This window comes from Lacerta agilis, chromosome 2 (genome assembly GCF_009819535.1).
Source record: "Lacerta agilis isolate rLacAgi1 chromosome 2, rLacAgi1.pri, whole genome shotgun sequence".
NCBI lineage: Eukaryota > Metazoa > Chordata > Lepidosauria > Squamata > Lacertidae > Lacerta > Lacerta agilis.
The window spans coordinates 6,707,371-6,727,068 of record NC_046313.1 but is presented as its reverse complement, the minus strand read 5'-3'; the positions used below and the strand labels follow the sequence as shown (position 1 = coordinate 6,727,068).

Below are 19,698 nucleotides of genomic sequence, written 5' to 3'. Positions count from 1 at the left end.
CATATGCTCATAGAATCATATGCTCATAGAATCATAGAGTTGGAAGAGACCACAAGGGCCATCCAGTCCAACCCCCTGCCAAGCAGGAAACACCATCAAAGCATTCCTGACAGATGGCTGTCAAGCCTCTGCTTAAAGACCTCCAAAGAAGGAGACTCCACCACACTCCTTGGCAGCAAATTCCACTGTCGAACAGCTCTTACTGTCAGGAAGTTCTTCCTAATGTTTAGGTGGAATCTTCTTTCTTGTAGTTTGAATCCATTGCCCCGTGTCCGCTTCTCTGGAGCAGCAGAAAACAACCTTTCACCCTCCTCTATATGACATCCTTTTATATATTTGAACATGGCTATCATATCACCCCTTAACCTTCTCTCCTCCAGGCTAAACATACCCAGCTCCCTAAGCCGTTCCTCATAAGGCATCGTTTCCAGGCCTTTGACCATGCCCTCATCCAGTCTGGGGACTAGTGACATGACTCAAAAAGACCGAAAAAGGATGTCTGAATTCCAGGGAAAGACCAGTGTGAATTGTGGAAACAGTTTTAGCAGATTGGCAATGCACACAACACCTGTGGGGTTTTCCTGGGAGGAAAAGAAGACAACGAGAACAGCAGGCTTAAAAATGACAGTTGCTCTTTATTTGTCATGCAGCCTTGCATGGGTCCATAGCCGTTAGAATCAAGCGTTAGAATTCAGTGTTACAGTTCATAAAACAGCAGCAGCAGCATAATAAGCCAATCACCTTTTCCAATTTTGCTTTCACTTCAAAGAAGGAACCTAATATGATTTTGCTGTTTAAAAAATGAGCTCCGTGCATGTTACAACACAGGGTGAGAGCAAGATCTTATCACTGGTGTCTCAAAACTATTTCCTTTTGGCAAGATCTGATGACTTTACGGGTCTACAGCTTTACACTGTCTCCATTTGAAATTACAAAGGACATGCCCAAACAGGAGAGAGATTTCAGAAAGTGTGTGCGCAGGCTGATTCGTGCTGCCTGCCTACCTGGAAATTCCCATAACCTTTGATGTTAAGCTGTTTGTTAAGCATAGCACTGAAAGCTGTTAATTCAACCAAGAACTTAACTTTAAGTAAAAGCTTAAATCCGATTGCCATCCAAACGACCTAAGGATGTATTTAAGGTTAACTATCTACTACATGAACTTTTCTAAAATGGGATTCCCTTTTTTACACACACACCTAGGAGCAATCGTGCAAACACTGAACAGTGAGACCCTGTTGCTTAGTAGAGAATTTTGAGACCTTTGTTTAAAGAGATCTACGGATGTCTCACTTGATTTGTCAGCCCAGGAGCTCACTGCCCACCGGCTGCAGCTGATCCAGGTGCAAAAATCTGCGATCCGAGTCAGCAGTGCTGGATCAGGGTGCAAATGTCTGGATCCATATCGCAGGCAAACTCAAATGGAAAAGGTGACAGTATCAGAGGGGAAGTGCTTTGCTGAGCTATTTACACAGTGGGCTGAAGAGCTTCGATTTGCAGGTGGCAACGCTCATTGCTATTTCAGAAGTGGTGTGGTGGTGGCGACTTAACCCTTTTAATAGACACTTTTCTTGCTCGAAGTGGTTTTCGATACAATTTTCACACTGGAGCTTCCTCCTCCTCCACTTGAGGAGATACGGCCACCGCCGGAGCTGTAACTGCTACCACCTCCCATACTGACTCCGCCGCCGTAGCCACTGCCGCCGCCGAAGCCACCGCCGCCGCTGCCGAAGCCGCCGCCGAATCCGCTTCCGCCACCTCCAACCGCATAGCCGCCACCTCCTCCGAGTCCAAAACCTCCTCCCATGCCGCCACCGTGTCCTCCTCCTAACGCAAGGCCACTTCCGCCAGCGTAGCCAGAGGTGGTGGTGCTGCTGACCACAGCTGGAAAATATCAACAACGGAGAGTTAAGTTCCTTGTGTCTCTTTGAAAGAGCCACGATCTCAGTGGAATCTCTTTGATCCAGTGTTTCTCAAACTCGGGTCCCCATCATTCCTAGCTAGCAGGACCAGTGGCCAGGGATGATGGGAGTTGCATTCCAGCAACAGCTGGGGACCCAAATTTGAGAAACACTGCCTTAAGCAAACAAAAACCAGTAGCTCGTTTTTATTTTCAGAAAGGTAACCAATTTATACCACCTGCTACAGTGGCGCCTCGCAAGACGAAATTAATTTGTTCCGCGAGTGCTGTCGTATAGCGGAAAATTTCATCTTGCGAAGCACGATCGGAGGAAGTGCGGCTTTACGAAAAACAAACAAACCGCAAAACGTTTTCATTTTGCGAGTCGCGGCCATAGGGAAATTCGTCTTGCGAGTCTCCCTTTCGTTAGCGAATGCCTTTCGTCTAGCGAGGTACCACTGTATTCAAATTTTTCCAAGCTAAAGTGTTGCCCCAGCTACTTTTTGGGATCCCAATATGGATACAAGCATTTAATGGTGATTTAGATAAGATACACTCAGGTTTCTTGAGACGTATCCTGTTTAGGGAAGTTTTTAATGACTGAAGTTTTGATGTATTTTTAATAGTTTGTTGGAAGCCGCCCAGAGTGGCTGGGGAAACCCATCCAGATGGGTGGGGTATAAATTATAAATTAATTATCATCATCATCATCATCATCATCATCATCATCATCATCATCATCCTGGGGCTCCCAAGTTCAATCAAGTATGAGACGATGTGTGCAGGACTAGGTATACACACAATGGAATATTGGGTGTGGGCTAGCACTATAAAATGCTGGTTGCATTGCTGTTTCTGTTGCCAACCTTTGAGTCTGCTTTCTGGCTTACTTAAGGACTCTTAGAAATCCAGACTCTTACATAGCAAAATCAGATCTATTGGTATTGACTTGGAACTCTTGTATAATTCAAGTGAGCAATATATTTATCGTAATATTCAAATCAGATTAAGGGACGTTGGAAAACAAAACACCAAGTCAGCTGTAAATAAAATTTGCTCCCCCAAGTCCTATGGTTTAAGTACAACAGATAACAGGGTCACTTATATTTCAAAATTAATAATTCCAGTCCAACGGCAGGGCCTTTATGTTAGCCCAACTGAATGTTTCCCCCTCAGCTTTTGTCAAGGGCAGATATTTAAACATCCCTAGAAACGAAAGACATTGCAGATGTTCTTTGAATGTGCCAGATACAGTAGAACACAGTCTTTTCCACTGTCCATGGTACAACCAGCTATGCAAACATGTGCTATTTTGGGTGTCGAACATCACGGCACAAGGAAAATATCAGATTCTATCTGTCTGATATTAACTCGGAAGTAACTGCAAGGGACATATGGTTTGGTAATGGACAATGGCTAATGAATCTAAATGAATGGTGAACAGGAGGGAAGAGTTAATGTAAAGTTAATTTCAGTTGGGTTGTTGCAATGGAATTTGGGATTAGGCAATGGAGGTTTAGAAATACAGTGAATGCAGAGGATAGCTTAAATGGATAAATTAGATTTGTAAGATGAGAAAATATTTAGTAAAAGATTGAAGGAAAATGTAAGAAGGAGAAAAAGTATTATGGGGATTAATTGGCAATAAACGTGAATTAGGGTTAATTTGGAATTCAACGAGGGGGGGGAATCGGGGAAGTTCGCAAAAGTAAAAATGATATGTGCAAAGTAAGTGGTTAAACTGGGAAAGAATTATTGATCACCCCAGTGAGAGGGGGGTTTGTTTAGTATGATCCTCTTAGTGAGAGAAAGGGGAGTTAGAAAAATTTAATCATGTATTGTAATTTGGATTTAATTGGAAAAACCTTTAATAAATATTATATGTAAAAAAAAACCACAGGAGTAACTGCAAGGGTGGCCGAGTTTTTACCAACAGTATCTCATAAAGTGGTGAATGGCACTATTGGGGGGGGAGAGAAACTCCAATGAAAATCCTCGTCATTACATATTTTTACATGGCTGTTTATTTGTATATATTTTAAAATTTTATATAAGGATGTTTTATGATGGCCTATAATCGTAATGCCTATTAAAGGTTTGGCAAAGTAAGTAAGTAAACGGAGAAACAAAAAGCAAATCCAGAAACAGAGATGGTACTTACAGTAGCTCACATTTCCAGGGCCTTCTGACAACCTAGGAAGATGAAAGGACATAATTGGTATGATTAATTCAGTGGATGCCTCAGCTTGTAGTAAACTAGGTCCCACATATTAATCTAATCAAGGAGCTATTGTGAAGGTAGAATTGTTGAGGAGTCATCTGTTCCTTAGCCAAGTAAAAGTTGCATATTCACATAGCTCTTTTTAAAAAACAAAACAAAACAAAACCCTCCATAGAAAGGTCAGCTCATTCTCATTTTTTTGGTCATATTGCTAATTGCTTTAGGAATTCATAGGTGTATGATTCTGTTTGTTTGTTTGTTTGTTTGTTTGATTAAGCAATTATTTGCTTTTCCTCTATTCTAAGCAGCTAAGGACAGGTAATTTAAAGCAAGCAATGACCAGTTTTGTATGTGCGTGTGTGTGTGTGTTTTTAAAAGTAACAATAAAATTGGCAACAGGAGTGTAATCCACACAGTAATCACAGTAAGAGAAAGTTGCCCACCAACATTCTCAAAAGACCTTCCCAAAGAACTACGGTTAAACCAAACAGTGGTTATTGCATCTATAATGATGGGACCAGATGGCCCCTCTGGAAAAGGCAAATGTCTCCTTAAACCAGGCAAAGGGAATCGGTGGCTCGTCAGTTGTTACTGATCTCCAATTCCCTCCCTCCCCAGCTAGCATGATCAATGATAGGGGCAATGAGAGCTACAGTCCAAAAACTTTCAATGGATCATAGGCTGTTATACTTCCTTGCTATACTGTAGAGAGAAGGGACGTGGGTGGCGCTGTGGTCTAAACCACAGATCCTCTTGGGCTTGCCGATCAGAAAGAAGGTTGGTGGTTCGAATCCCCGCAACGGGATGAGCTCCTGTAACCTCGGTCCCAGCTCCTGTCAACCTCGCAGTTTGAAAGCACATCAAAAATGCAAGTAGATAAATAGGTATCACTCCGGTGGGAAGGTAAATGGCATTTCTGTGCACTGCTCTGGTTCACCAGAAGCGGCTTAGTCATGCTGGGCACATGACCCGGAAGCTGTCTGCGGACAAACACTGGGTCCCTCGGCCAGTAAAGCGAGATGAGCGCCGCAACCCCAAAGTCGTCCACGACTGGACTTAAGGGTCAGAGGTCCTTTTACCTTTACCTATACTGTAGAAATATTCTTTTCCCATCACGTTTCAACAAACGCAGATGATAGCCCCATACCCTGGCATCTAAGTGCCTAAACACAGCTGCACAAGAACACGATAATTGAGGTTGGATTGCCAGGAACCTTACTGGCACTACAGGCACACCCATCAATACCGTCTTTTAGCTTCAAGGTGTGATTTTTGCCTGGATTTGCGGTGAGTTTGGAATGTTCTCTTTGGGGAAAATTCAAAATGAATTTTGACGGAATCTATTAAAAGGGGGAGATGACCAATTGGTTTAGTAAACCATCAAGGGCATTTTTGCTAGAGTATTGTTGCTGCTGCCGGCCTACCTGATTTCCTCTCCTTCTATCAGCTTCCTGTAGGTGGCGATTTCAATGTCCAGGGCCAGTTTGACGTTCATCAGCTCCTGGTACTCCTTGAGCTGCCGAGCCAGGTCCTGCTTCGTTCTTTGCAGGGCTTCCTCCAACTCATTCAGTTTGTGCCTGGCATCCTTGAGGGCGAGCTCCCCGCGGTCCTCAGCCTCAGCAATGGCAGCCTGTAGATTGGCACACTGCACACAAGGAGATTTATTTATTAATGATACTAATGATAAGTAACTGCAATGTCTGGACAGTTTTTTGGGACCATCACCAATAAATAATAATTGCAACTTCTGGACATTATGGTCCAATCCTCCCCCTTCCCTACACCAGAAAAAAATGTTTCACCCAGTTAGCTTCTAAAGTTTTTTGTTTCTCCTGCATCAATCAGGACAAAGCAGAAACAGTGGCTCCAGATATTCCAGCCAATAGCCAACATTGTCAAAGTATTAAAGAAGAAGAGTTTGGTTTTGATATCCCGTTTTATCACCACCCGAAGGAGTCTCAAAGCGGCTAACACTCTCCTTTCCCTTCCTCCCCCACAACAAACACTCTGTGAGGTGAGTGGGGCTGAGAGACTTCAGGGAAGTGTGAATAGCCCAAGGTCACCCAGCAAGCTGCATGTGGAGGAGCGGAGACGCGAACCCAGTTCCCCAGATTATGAGTCTACCGCTCTTAACCACTACACCACACTGGCTATCAAAGCAGAGGATTTGTGCTCTCAAAGACCTGGATGTTTTCTTTTATGAAATCTGCCAATGGCATTAATGGAATCCACGGAGTGCTTTTCAAATAAAGTTCGACGGCGGCTCCTGGAGAGCACTTTCGGAATGGTTGCTGTGGGGGGACTTCTGCATGAAAACTGTTACAAAGGATGTTTTAGGGGAAATGCTCCTTCCACCCAGCCCTGAATGATTCATGAGTAACCCCAGAAAAGTCCGATGGACGATGAATTCTGATGCAAGCCCTGAAATGGCCCTGCTCACATGCAACAAGATGCTGTGCGCAGCTTGTGCTATCTGCAGAGGTAACCCGAGAGGTACGGACACTGTGTGCACATTTGCACCTCCTACCAAGATACTTGTGAGAAGGTGTAGATATAAAACCATAATAATAACTAGATGGACTCATTGTAGATACATGCTAGGGGTGCATTATCATGCACCCGAGCATGTGTGTGGGTTGTTCATTTTGCCCATTTTCCGCAGTGCTAGAAATAGCCTACATTTGATGAGGGCAGATCTGTCCCCAAGCAGTGAGGCTGAGTGCAACTTTTTGCATGTAAAAAATATTATGCTTCAGCAGGGCCTCCACTGTACACTGTATTAATTCCCCGCTCCCCACAATTACTGCAGATATACACAGATATACATGTGTATATCTGCTGTAATTCCAAAAGCCATGCTCAGATTACAGGTGGGTAGCCGTGTTGGTCTGCCATAGTCGAAACAAAATAGAAAATTCTTTCCAGTAGCACCTTAGGGACCAACTGAGTTTGTTCTTAATAAAAAGAAATTTCAGAAAGAGACTGGAAAGAGAAGTGGCTGAATTGCAACTAATCACCAAACTTAAAACCATGGAGAAACCTGGTCTGAACAAAGACATTGGATTCTTATCTCATTATACATAACAAAGCTATCTTTAGCCATCTCACCCCTTGCCTCTCCCTGCAAGACTAATTGCAGCCGTTAAGAGTCGTCAACAGGTTTTCCACACCTATCAGCTGATCACCCATTCCCACCACCCTTCTGAGTAATACCCCTCCCCACTCCCTCACTATATTTGAGGATCTGGTGACTTCTGTTTCAGTGTATCTGAAGAAGTGTGCATGCACACGAAAGCTCATACCAAGAACAAACTCAGTTGGTCTCTAAGGTGCTACTGGAAAGAATTTTCTATTTTGTTTCGACCATGCTCAGATTGTAAGCATTTTCCAGTGTCTATACCCCATGTCTTCTGTCCATTTATATATATTTACATGTGGGGTGTTTTTTTTGTTTTTGCTTTTTTTCCTTTTTTTGCTTTGCGGTGCCCATCCCCTAAGAGTGGGTTAAAAGACAAATGATCAGTATAAATAATAACTAGGTTTGCTTTGTTTTTCTTGACAATAAGGAAAAGATATTAGCACACTCGTATTGTGAACTTTGTAGGGTGTGGACTCTTTCAGTACACTGTCTACCTGTGTGGTACCTAGGGAAATGTGGAGGAGGAGATTCCTCCTCGCCTTTGCAATGCCTGGGAGATACTGTAAAACAACTAATTTACGGTTTGTTCAACTCTCTTGCATAGACACCCTGTAGCATTTGTGCAATGAAAACTGTATTATTATCCATGATATCTATCAGCACAGTGAAACAGGCTGATAGCGATGATTAAACCTCTGTTACAAACAGCATCAACAATAGCAACCAACACCATTTCTAAAGCCAATTTCAGAGGAGGAGAAGGAGCCGGGCAGATTAGTACTCCCAGACCCTGTTTCCATGCCTCGCCCGCTGCTTCTGTACCCACTTTGCTTGCCTTTCTTGTTTTGCCACTGCTAATGCAGCAGCAGCGTACCTCCCCATCCTTCTCTCAACTGCACTCTGAGGAAGGGTAGGAGCTTCTTTCTCAGAGCAAGGCATTCTGGGAGAAGTGACCAGGGAGAGTGCCTGCACTGCCACATTGGGTTCACCTTGGCTAGTGCCCTGGTATGACCTTGTTGAGGGAGACTTGGTTTGCCCAAAGTGAGTTAGCAGCTACGCCAGGGGTCAGCAAACTTTTTCAGCAGGGGGGCCGGTCCACTGTCCCTCAGACCTTGTGGGGGGCCAGACTATATTTTGAAAAAAATAATAATGAACGAATTCCTATGCCCCACAAATAACCCAGGGATGCATTTTAAATAAAAGCACACATTCTACTCGTGTAAAAACACACTGATTCCCAGACTGTCTGCGGGCCAGATTTAGAAGGCGATTGGGTCGGATCCATCCCCCGGGCCTTAGTTTGCTTACCCATGAGCTACACAATTACTATTCTATGAAACAGAAGCAGCTACTGGTCTGCCCTGCATGCCAAACATAAAAAGATCGTACATGTTTCTTCACGGCATCAATTTCACTTCGCAGCCTCTGGATCACCCGGTTAAGTTCAGAAATTTCTGTCTTGGTGTTGCGAAGGTCATCACCGTGGCGTCCGGCAGAGACCTGTAGCTCTTCATACTAATATTCAGAGGAAAAGGAGGAAGGGTTAGAATATATATATGGTTGTCGCCCCCACAACACAGCTGGGAAATCAGGTGGGAGCGAGAACTAAACGTAGCCCCAAAGGAACACCAGGTTGAGGGAGGCTGGGACACTGACTTTCAGATGATAGATAAATAAGAGTTGCAAAGTTTCAGTGTGATCCATTGCCATTGCATATGTCTTTCGCTAACCCTTTGAGGCAGCCAGAACTGAGACAAGGAATTAGCTAGCAATCTCAGGGTGTTCCATACATCTCCGTCTTGCATCAAATGACATGGTTTTGAAAGGCAAATCTGAGGGCTCAGCTTTTTCTGGAGGCCTGCAGGATCACCAGGCCAGATGTATCTGTCAAGCATTATTTCTGGATAAAGCTGCACCTATGATAGGGCTATGGTGGATGAGCCTCAGCCTGCTCTCCACAAACAGGAGATCCACTTGCCATTTAGGAGCAGGGCTGGCCAGAGGTATTTTGGATCCTGAAGTGGAAAATCTAAATGGTTCTTCTCCTCTTCCGGTTTTTTAAAATTTATTTTTAAGTTATAATAAAAGAAGTAACTTGCTCCACTTCAATGACACTCAGAATCTGCTGCCTGAGGCAGGTGCCTACTTAATAGTAGGGCCAGCTCAACCAGAGAGGAAGAAAGCTGCCAAGATGTTACGGGCGAGGATTTGCTAAGTTTTATTTGCTAAGCCACTCTTCATTCAGGTCCTCTTTCCATTAATACCTTAGGAATGGAACCTCATTGCCACACCTTTTACTTTGCTCTGCCTAGACGGTCAAGATCAATTCAAGTTCCTATTTGCTTTCCGTATCTGTGTTGCCGTAGTTAATAATTCCAGCTATTTCTTCCTAGCTTGGCTTATTGAGCAACAGGACAGCAAAGGGGGCACATTTCCACCCCAATCTCAACCATTTCACTCTCTTAGCTTTTCACACTTCTTTTAAGTGTTGTAAATACAATCCTTATACAGTACACGTGTTGCAAATCTTTTGAAGTTCCTTAGAGAGTCTGACTGATGTATCTCCTGAGGAAGACACTTCATATTTGGTTCAAATTTGACTTTAAGTTGAACCCAAGAGCATCTCTGAGTATTTCCAGCCTGCCTGGTCTACACAAGTCACTGAGTTAGGAGGTAAAATCTGGATGAGGTGGCAGACCAGGGGTCACCGGTGTGGTGCCCTCTAGATGTTGTGGTCTCCAACTCCTATCATCCCTGATCATTGACCATGCCACTGGGGCTGGTGAGAGCTGGAGTCCAACAGCAGCAACATTGACTATCCCTGTACTGCTTTAGGTTGCAGGTGAACGATGCCATTTTGGAATGTTCCCTTATCAAAAACTTGCTTAGCCTAGTGGTAACTCCTAGGCCTTGAGCGCCTACTCACCTTGCTTTGATACCAGCTTTCCGCCTCGGTTCGGCTCCTGTTGGCAATGTCTTCATACTGCGCCTTGACTTCAGCAATGATGCTGTTCAAGTCCAGGCTTCTGTTGTTGTCCATTGAAAGCACAACAGAGGTATCTGATACCTGCTGCTGCATATTACTTAGTTCCTGCAAAGATTTAAAAAAAAATATTAATATGTCTGATTGTATGAAGCAATGGAACATGGCAGTTTTGAATGTAGAAAATAAAAACCTTCTGTAAATCCTCCAAGCCTGAATTTTATTTTTTTGCAAACATGTTCATTTATATTCTGATTTGAATGGCTTCTACTTTTCACCCTCCAATGTTCCCTATGATGGATTTTGTTGCATTCTGGAATGTATTGAGAGAAGGCAATATAAATGTGTTTAGTAAGTTGCCTACTTAACATGGTTGTTATCTAGGTAATTGTACTGACTGAGAAAGGAGATCCCCATGCAGGACCCATTTTTTATGTGGATAGCCAGTGCATATATATATATATATATATATATATATATATATATATATATATGGAGGAGACTCTTGGAGGAGACTCTTGAGAGTCCCGTGGACTGCAAGAAGATCAAACCTATCCATTCTCAAAGAAATCAGCCCTGAGTACTCACTAGAAGGACAGATCCTGAAGTTGAGGCTCCAGTACTTTGGCCACCTCATGAGAAGAGAAGAATCCCTAGAAAAGACCCTGATGTTGGGAAAGATGGAGGGCACAAGGAGAAGGGGACGACAGAGGATGAGATGGTTGGACAGTGTTCTTGAAGCTACTAACATGAGTTTGGCCAAACTGCGAGAGGCAGTGAAGGATAGGCGTGCCTGGCGTACTCTGGTCCATGGGGTCACGAAGAGTCGGACACGACTGAACGACTGAACAACAAATATATATATATATATATATATATATATATATATATATATATATATATATTCAACCCCTGTCACATTGTGATGCTCATCAAAGCCCAGTGAACCGACTGCTTTTTGATCGGCATCCCCAGCTGGTACCACCAACGCTTAAACATAACAAATTGTCTGTGATTCAAACTGCATCAGGGCCAAAACATTTTCACATTCTTTCAGACACGGGTGCAAACTGAACAGGACAATGGGCCAGTTCTACTAACATAGTACTATGAAAACACTCAGGACTCTTTGGTTTATGAAAAAGCTGGTGTCTAATAAGGAAACTGTCGTTTTGATGATGGCCAAAGTGTGGGTGGCGCTGTGGGTTAATCCACAGAGCCTAGGGCTTGCTGATCAGAAGGTCAGCGGTTTGAATCCCCGCGACGGGGAAACTAGTAATGAATAATAATACCGGGGGCAGGGGCTTTTCTTTTCTTTGTTACTGTGCTGCGTATTTTGGTGTTTTTATATTGTAAACTGTGATCCTGAGATGAAGGGCAGTACAGAAACTTAATAAGGAAGAATAAAAGGAATGCTCTCCAGAGGCATACAACTTCTGACAGTGGAGGTTAAATGGGGGTAGAAAAAACTTGTGGTTTTGTATCTCCACTGCTGAATTGTAATGTGTGTCTTCACTGATTAGTTTATTATAATCAGCATTATCATTAACATCTTTCTTCCCAACTGCTGGGAGCTAAACTCAAATTGCATTGAATGAGCTTCAGTTACTACAAAAAAAAAAAAAATTGTTTCCTAATCAAAGTGATTAATATGACTTGGATCCTGAGCCAAGAGCGGAGGTGGATTTTCCAAGGCTTGCATGCATCAAGCCCAGACTAGACACTTTCCCCAAGGGAGAAGCGTTATTCAAATACAGCTCCCTGTCTTGTTCCAGCAATAGCTGGAGGAAAGTATTCATACATTGCACAAGATGTGATGATTGATGCCAGTAAGTCTCTGCTCGCTTTAAAATCTATTCAAATGCATCAGCAAACGTAGGTGGGGACAAAAAAACAAACAAACCAATAATCCCCAAAACCTCCTTGAGAAATGTAACGTTCCCAGCGGAAAATGCAACATGAAATTTTCCACAGTGCAGCATCTAAATGAGTGTTGCATTTACACAAGCTTCAACAAACCCATGTGATTTGCATGTCTCAGGAGTTCCTCCCATACCCTCCTTTTGCTTTCCATTAGCATTTTGCTTTTTAGATGGCCCTCTTTATGTTGTGTGAAGAGCTAATGCTAACTTAGAATGGTTTTAGTTACAGGTGGGTAGCCGTGTTGGTCTGCCATAGTTGAAACAAAATAGAAAATTCTTTCCAGTAGCACCTTAGAGACCAACTGAGTTTGTTCTTGGTATGAGCTTTTGTGTGCATGCACATTTCATTATACATAACAAAGCTATCTTTAGCCATCTCACCCCTTGCCTTTCCCTGCAAGACTAATTGCAGCCGTTAAGAGTCGTCAACAGGTTTTCCACACCTATCAGCTGATCACCCATTCCCACTACCCTTCTGAGTAATACCCCTCCCCACTCCCTCACTATATTTAAGGATCTGGTGACTTCTGTTTCAGTGTATCTGAAGAAGTGTGCATGCACACGAAAGCTCATACCAGGAACAAACTCAGTTGGTCTCTAAGGTGCTACTGGAAAGAATTTTCTATTTTGTTTAGAATGGTTTTGTTGCTGTCGTTGAAAGGGAAATGTAGTTTCAAGATGAAGGTCCAAATCGGAATTCATTTTCCCTCTAAAATGTTCCGCTGCAACTAGTGGAACAGCTTCCTAGTCCTACACACACACACACACACACACACACACACACACACACACAGAGAGTTTGAAAATGCGTATGTTTCCAGAGAACTTTTCTGTAATTCCTGCTTTCCAATATAGTTCCTATCCTGCCTACTTGAGGATACATACAAATTAGAGAAGCCAGAATTCTGATTTAAGTTCCCAGCACCTACTGGGCTCAGTGCTTCTGTATTTTCTGGAGGGAGGATAGCACATGCCTTGCATGCAGAAGGTCCCTAGTTCAGTTCCTGGTATCTCCAACCGGCAGGACTTGAAAAGGCACCTAGCAGAGATACCGCCAGTTGGAGTAGCAAGTATTGGACAAGATGCTTCAATGGCTTGGACTGGCTAGGAAGTTCATTTCAATTCTAGAAGGGAAAAAAATTTCGGGTGCCTAAGGGAGGATTGCTTACCAGCTCAAACAGGTTTTTCAGGAACAGAATTTCATCATTCAGAGAATCTGCTTTGCTACCGAGCTCAATCTTGTTCATATAGGCACCATCAACATCCTGCAAAAAACATGAGAAACATCAGTAAATTTTGAGGGGTGGGGAGAATGAAAGCCATTCAAAGAACCATCTTTTGAAACAATGCAGAAAATCAGAGTTTTGTTTAAATCCAATATTGCAGACATTGAATGTTGCCCCTCGTTGTTGTTTTTTTAAAGTTAAGTTTGGCAGGACCACACGGGCATTGAGCAGTTGTTAAAGGCCACAGCAGAATAGCATTATTAAATGTAGAAACTGCCCAAGTTCTGTCACCATCAACGTCTGCAGCTGAAGGCTCTTTGTTACTATGCCATAGCAAATATCTGACAACCAAGCCTGACAGTTGTGAGTTAGAAGAGAACCAACACTTTGACTGAGCACAGAGCAGAGATGGTGAACTTGTGGCCCTCCAGATGTTGTTGGAATCCAACCCCCTCCAGTTCTAGCCAATGGCCAAGGATGTTGACTACAACATTTGGAGAACCACAGGTTTCCTGTCCTTGCACCATGTTGCTTAAGATATTGTAATGATAAAAGGAAATTTACCTTCTTCAGCACCACGAATTCATTCTCTGCACCGGTACGCTTGTTGATTTCATCTTCATATCTGTTGGGGCAACAGAGAGCAAAGGTAGCACCAGTACTTTTCAGGATGAGAACCTAGCATAGCTAGCAGAAAGAAAGCACGAGGAGGTCAAGAGCAACCCATTCTATTCAGAGTTCACACTTCGCCAAGGCGTTTGGTTCAAAGTGATTGGCTGCCAAATTATCTCCTTGAAGCTCAACACAACCAGGTTATTAACCCTTGCAGAAGCACCATCTGCACAGTACCTAGACTCCTCCGTGGAGGACTCCCACAGCTTTTGATAGATTATCAGGATCATGCTTTTAATGGCCAGCTGCAAGTGCCTCTTGATGGCCTCTCTCGTGCTTTTCTTATTGCGCTCTTATCTACACTACTGCAGAGAGCTAGTGGAAAAAAAATGTGTGACTGCAATGGATGTGTTACATTCAGGCTGTCAGGATCCACCCTCCTCCTTTAACTGCTGGATACACATTTTACCCTTCTTGCAGGATGGATTAGCAACAGTGTTTAAATGTCAAGCCAAATATGAAAACGGAAAATTCTGCATGCATTTTAAGGGAAAGCCTGAGCTATAGATTTAAGTTGATTTAGCAATCCTCCCACAGGGGAACCTGGGAACTGTAGTTCAATGTGCAGGAGTAGACAAGAATGACAGTACTCAACTCTCTGAGCAATTTCGACCCCCAATATTATACGGGAGAAGCCATTATTGTTGGACTAGCATAAAATAGATGTTTTTTGCAGCATCTTGCTACTTGCCCCACCCAGTTACACAGAGGGGTGAGTGAATTAGTCAAATTCTGTTCTAAAGGTTCCTCATTTTTCCAATCTTAAATACAGTATTCCATGTCTTCCACTGCAATTTTCATTAAAAAAGAATCGTCATGAAAATTTGCATGCACTTTAAAGCAAATTTTAATGAACACATTTTTTGTATTCAGTTTTAACATACACATTTTTGCAAGCACCTTTGTAGAATACTTCTGTCATTATGCACATTTCTCCCTAATACATGCATGGTTTGGTAGAAAACTGCATTGTGAAATTCAGAGAAGTGCACAATTTGACAGACGTCTGTGTTTCAGTTTGCATGTTGGTTCTAGAAGTGTGAATTAAGTGGGTTTCCCATGCAAATGCAAGAATGTCTTAACCATCCCAAGTTACGGCTTGGCTAGACTACCGTACTTAGGAGAGACAAAACGATTTGTTTTGCAAACGCTTTTCTAAGGAGGCACATTTTCACTCCTTAAGCAATATTGAAAGGCTGTTTCATGCACCTTACATGTTTTTGGCATACATCTAATTTTCCCCTTTAAAAATGCTTTAAAAAAATGTAATATGTGAATAAAAACAGCCACATGTCTGGAAACATGTGTCGCATATCACTGAGAGCTGGGGATTGGCTGATGACCCCGGCTGAGCAAATATACCGACTATTTGTAAATTTGTAAAATGGCTCTGAAAGGCAGTAGATGCCCCTGTTGTAAGAAAAGACCTCTGTGCCGTAGCATCAATGATGTAATGCTAATTCACTGCACAGTTTAATGGAATCTCTGGTTGCTTAACTAGGTGTGGCAAGAGGAACTGTGGTTTTGTGTTAGAGAGGCATCCCTTTTATGAAACTTCATGACTTAGGGCCAAGTGAACCCTTTTGCTGGGCAGGGTGGAGCCGGCTTGGAAGAAGAGAAAGACAGGAAGGATTTGCATCTCGCAGGTTCATCCTTAGAATGCTCTGCTGACAGATCTTTGGTAATTTAGTTTGCCTTCCAGCAAAAAGGATTTCAAAAAGGGAATAATTTTGGTATAGATAGAGAAATTATTCTTACCACCATTTCATCTATCTCCTTTTTGCCTTCTGAGCAATTTGATGGAGCGGCATTGCCAACAGAGTATTAGGCAGCAATCCTAGCCATGTTTACTCAGAAGTAAATCCTACTGAATTCAGTGGACATTTGGCTAGGGAAATGGGAGTTGCGAATGCAGCCTTAGCTTCACCCATGAATTCTGCCAAGCCTTAGCCAACGAAAGCTTATACAGATTCAAGAACAGATGTTTTGTTAAACAAAAGGAAGCTTGTGAAAATAACTGACAGAGCCATATAATACTCAGTCAACCTGAATAATTATGTGCATCGTGTACAGCAAGCGTACTCTAGCACTTGTTCAAGGAAGGTACAGTTCTCCAAGACTCCCAGAAAGCAAAGGAGTGACTTTGTTTGCCACAAAACAGGTTACTCCAGATCAAAGGACTCAGTGGACATACACAGGAACATTCACCAGTGTATTTTGATTGTTAGATATTTTGGGACCAATAGAAGGTGCTAGCCTATATATAAGAGCATTCAGATTCTTCCCATATTTAAGGCTGCAGCCCTATCCACACTTACTTGGGAGTTAGACCCATTGAACTTAATGGGATCAACTTCAGGGTTAACAAATGCATAGGCCTGGGCCAAGCCCCTAGCAGTATATGTTACCCTTATCTCTCTGTTAGATGGAATATTCCTATTTATGTGAGCTAGAACAGACAGGTTCTTACTTGTTCTTGAAGTCTTCCACCATGTCTTGCATGTTCCTCAGTTCTGAGTCCAGTCTTCCCCGTTCATTCAAAATAGAATCAAGCTGCCTCCTGAGGTTGTTGATATAACCCTCAAACATGGGTTCAACTCTGTTTTGTCGCACAGTTGTCCCCTGCTGTTGTAAGAGGTCCCATTTGGTTTCAAGGACTTTATTTTGCTGTTCCAGGAATCGGACCTGCAAAATGGAATGGCAAAGGCATTGGCGATGCTGTATATAGGCAATCCACAAATCTGCTGGACAGAAAGGATGAGCTGTCCACTGAGACAGGTGGAGATAATAAGTGAAGACCCACCCTTGTTCAATGAAGATGTTGCCATAACCTCTTAGTCCTTGCCCCCCCCCAGCTGAAACGGGAGCATAAACGCATCTTCTCACATCTGCCTCTTCTTGTCACCTCTCCTCTCCCCTCCCCATTTGTCTCTTTCACCTCAGTGTTTAAGTTTAGATGGTAAGCTCCTTTGGCCAGGGAGCTATCTTTTGCTTATGTTGCTCCCTAATGTGCCAGAATGGTACGACAGAGAACAGAAGGAATTATGGGGGATAAAAAGGAGAAAGAGCAAGGAGAGGGAAAGGGATCAAGAAAATCAGGTAAGAATGGTGAGAACTGGCGGGAATGACTGGCAACCTCTGCTTAGACACTTTGCTGCTGCTACCAGATCCTCAGCAAGCACACACTAATATCAACCAACCAATCAAGGGCCACTCCAAAGAACATAGACCTAGAATCATAAGGGAGGGGTTGATGCTCCAAGTAATGTTATAAATTGTGTACTTTTTATATGCATCGATTTGGTCTGTGACCGTTTAATAAAATTTGATTTGATTTGATTTTGCATATTTATTGGCATGCCTTTAAATAATCACAATCACAATCACAATCATAATAGTGTGTTAGATTTCCTTTATCACATTTAGATCTTGTTATACACCCGAGAAACTCTGACCAGCTGCGCTCAATGTCATCACACTGCCATCTTGCAAAGGAGATTTGTCACTTTGTTCTAAGTATTATACATGGAGAGCATGCTCAGCTCCGACAACTGAGGAGCTGGCTGTGAAACAGATGCCAAAAGCAAGCCTCTGTGACAGATGGTGAAGAAGAAGAAGAAGAAGAAGAAGAAGAAGAAGAAGAAGAAGAAGAAGAAGTAGAAGAGGAGTTTGGATTTGATATCCCGCTTTATCACTACCCGAAGGAGTCTCAAAGCGGCTAACATTCTCCTTTCCCTTCCTCCCCCGCAACAAACACTCTGTGAGGTGAGTAAGGCTGAGAGACTTCAGCGAAGTGTAACTAGCCCAAGGTCACCCAGCAGCTGCATGTGGAGGAGCGGGGATGTGAACCTAGTTCACCAGATTACGAGCCCACTGCTCTTAACCACTACACCACACTGGCTTCCAGAGTTAGAATACTTCACTCATGCTGCATTTCCCTCTACTGGTTTTGGAGACTAGAGATGCCCAGCTTCTCTATGACTGGGGACCTCTCTATTTTCCTTGGAGAGGATTTTTTTCACTCAGCCAGCCTCCGCAGAGACAGTATGCCAGGAAATGACGTGGCCATCCCGGCCATTAACAATGAATCTACTCAACAATTGCATGCACACAATGTCTCTAGAAATTGGAATGCTTAATCACTCTTAAACATACTCCTACTTATAACACGGCTTCATGGAACAGCAACCTTTTTTTTTTTCTTTTGCAGGTTTTAGATCCAAGACAAGGAATCAGTGGCCTTTTGTTTTGCTGTTAGACTGCCACTTCCATCATCCCTGGCCATTGGCCATTCTGGCTGAGGATGATGGGATTTGGAGTGCAACAGAGTCTAGAGGCTAACACATTGACTGCCCCCAGTATAAACCATCTTAAAGAGCCATTGTGTTGGTGGCCTGATTTGGTGACAAGTCACCTGCAACTTAGTGCCTTGGTGGTTAAGAATGACCAAGAAAGTATTAATTCTGGTACTTACCTTGTCAATAAAGGAGGCAAACTTGTTGTTGAGTGTCTTGATCTGTTCCCTCTCATGTGTGCGGACCCTTTGGATCTCTGGGTCAATTTCAAGGTTGAGGGGTTGTAGGAGGTGCTGGTTGACGGTCACCTCTTGGATGCCACCGGGTGGGCAAACTGGGAACCCTGGGCCACCTCTTCCACCTACCATAAAGCCACCAGCACCTCCCATCCCAGGCCCGCCAAAACCAAAGCCGCCACCGCCACCGGCACCAACACCATAACCAAACCCAGCTCCCCCACCAGCGCCATATCCAACGAAACCGGGTTGGAAGCCCCCCATGCCGGCACCGTACGAGATGCGCTTGCTTCCACCCAAGTTGTACAGACTTCGGCTGCCAAATCCACCGACTCCAAGGCCGCCGCCGCCACCTCCTCCAGCTCTTGCTCCTCCAACCCGAGCAACGGAATAGGAGCTGAAACCCGATCTTCCACCACCACCACCACCAACTATTGCAGAGCCAGAGCTGAAGCCTCTTCTTGCCCCTCCGGAGGATGATCGAAAGGATGTGAAACTCATGATGGTTTCTTTCAGAGAGAAAATGTGAGGAGAAGGTTTTGACTAGAAGCGGAGCTGCAGGGAAAGAGCAGAGGATGGAGAAGATGGAACCCCTCTGATATAGAGGAGCCGGAGACCTCCCCTTTTATCTGCTTGGGAAATAACCTGGCACGGGATCTCAGGCAACCTGATCTACTCATCATCTTGATATGCCTTGCAGCAACTTGTCTCATTAAAACACACCTACTTGAGGCGGTAGTATGGAATTGCGGGGAGGGAGGAGGCATTTGTTTGCAATGAAGCGATAGACGTTTCCCCCTTTTTTATTCTCAGTTAGGCTTCTCATTAAAAGAAAAGGGAAATAAGAATAATTGTGGAAATTACTAACCACAGTCGCCACCCGCCTCCTTCTCCAACAGAGCCTGTTTGCACAAGGGCAGATACAGACCACACTGTAAGATACAGATCGCCACAAAGTGTAGCCGTGTGAATTTCACGACTCCATCAGGTTTTTATGGTTTTTCAGTGAGATGGGAGCAAACTTTAAGCAACTGTCTGTCTGCAAAGGTGGTCTCCTGTTCCCTCTTTTGGCTTTTTTTGGAGGTGTTGATGTGTGTAAATGAT

The 19,698-nt window shown here is 43.5% G+C and overlaps 1 protein-coding gene across 1 annotated transcript; it reads right to left on the bottom strand.

Annotated features, from left to right (window-relative positions):
• Positions 1–1,555: 1,555 nt before the first annotated feature.
• On the bottom strand, positions 1,556–19,201 carry LOC117040581 (keratin, type II cytoskeletal 5-like). Its single transcript, XM_033138429.1, has 9 exons — positions 18,538–19,201; positions 16,534–16,748; positions 13,956–14,016; positions 13,335–13,430; positions 10,187–10,351; positions 8,650–8,775; positions 5,546–5,766; positions 4,062–4,093; positions 1,556–1,884 (listed from the first exon to the last, which is right to left on the bottom strand). The coding sequence occupies exons 1-9, from the start codon at positions 19,093–19,095 to the stop codon at positions 1,556–1,558; spliced, it is 1,803 nt and encodes a 600-aa protein (XP_032994320.1). The 5' UTR covers positions 19,096–19,201.
• Positions 19,202–19,698: the final 497 nt, after the last annotated feature.

Bases quoted from the DNA above. Each gene is read 5' to 3' on its own strand.
- LOC117040581 (XM_033138429.1), bottom strand. From the start codon at position 19,095: ATGAGTTTCACATCCTTTCGATCATCCTCCGGAGGGGCAAGAAGAGGC. The intron at 10,352-13,334 runs GTAAGCAATCCT...AAATCTTTGCAG, and splicing joins TGAAAAACCTGTTTGAGCTG to GAACTAAGTAATATGCAGCA. The intron at 5,767-8,649 runs GTACGATCTTTT...CCTTGTGTGCAG, and splicing joins TTGATGCCGTGAAGAAACAT to TGTGCCAATCTACAGGCTGC.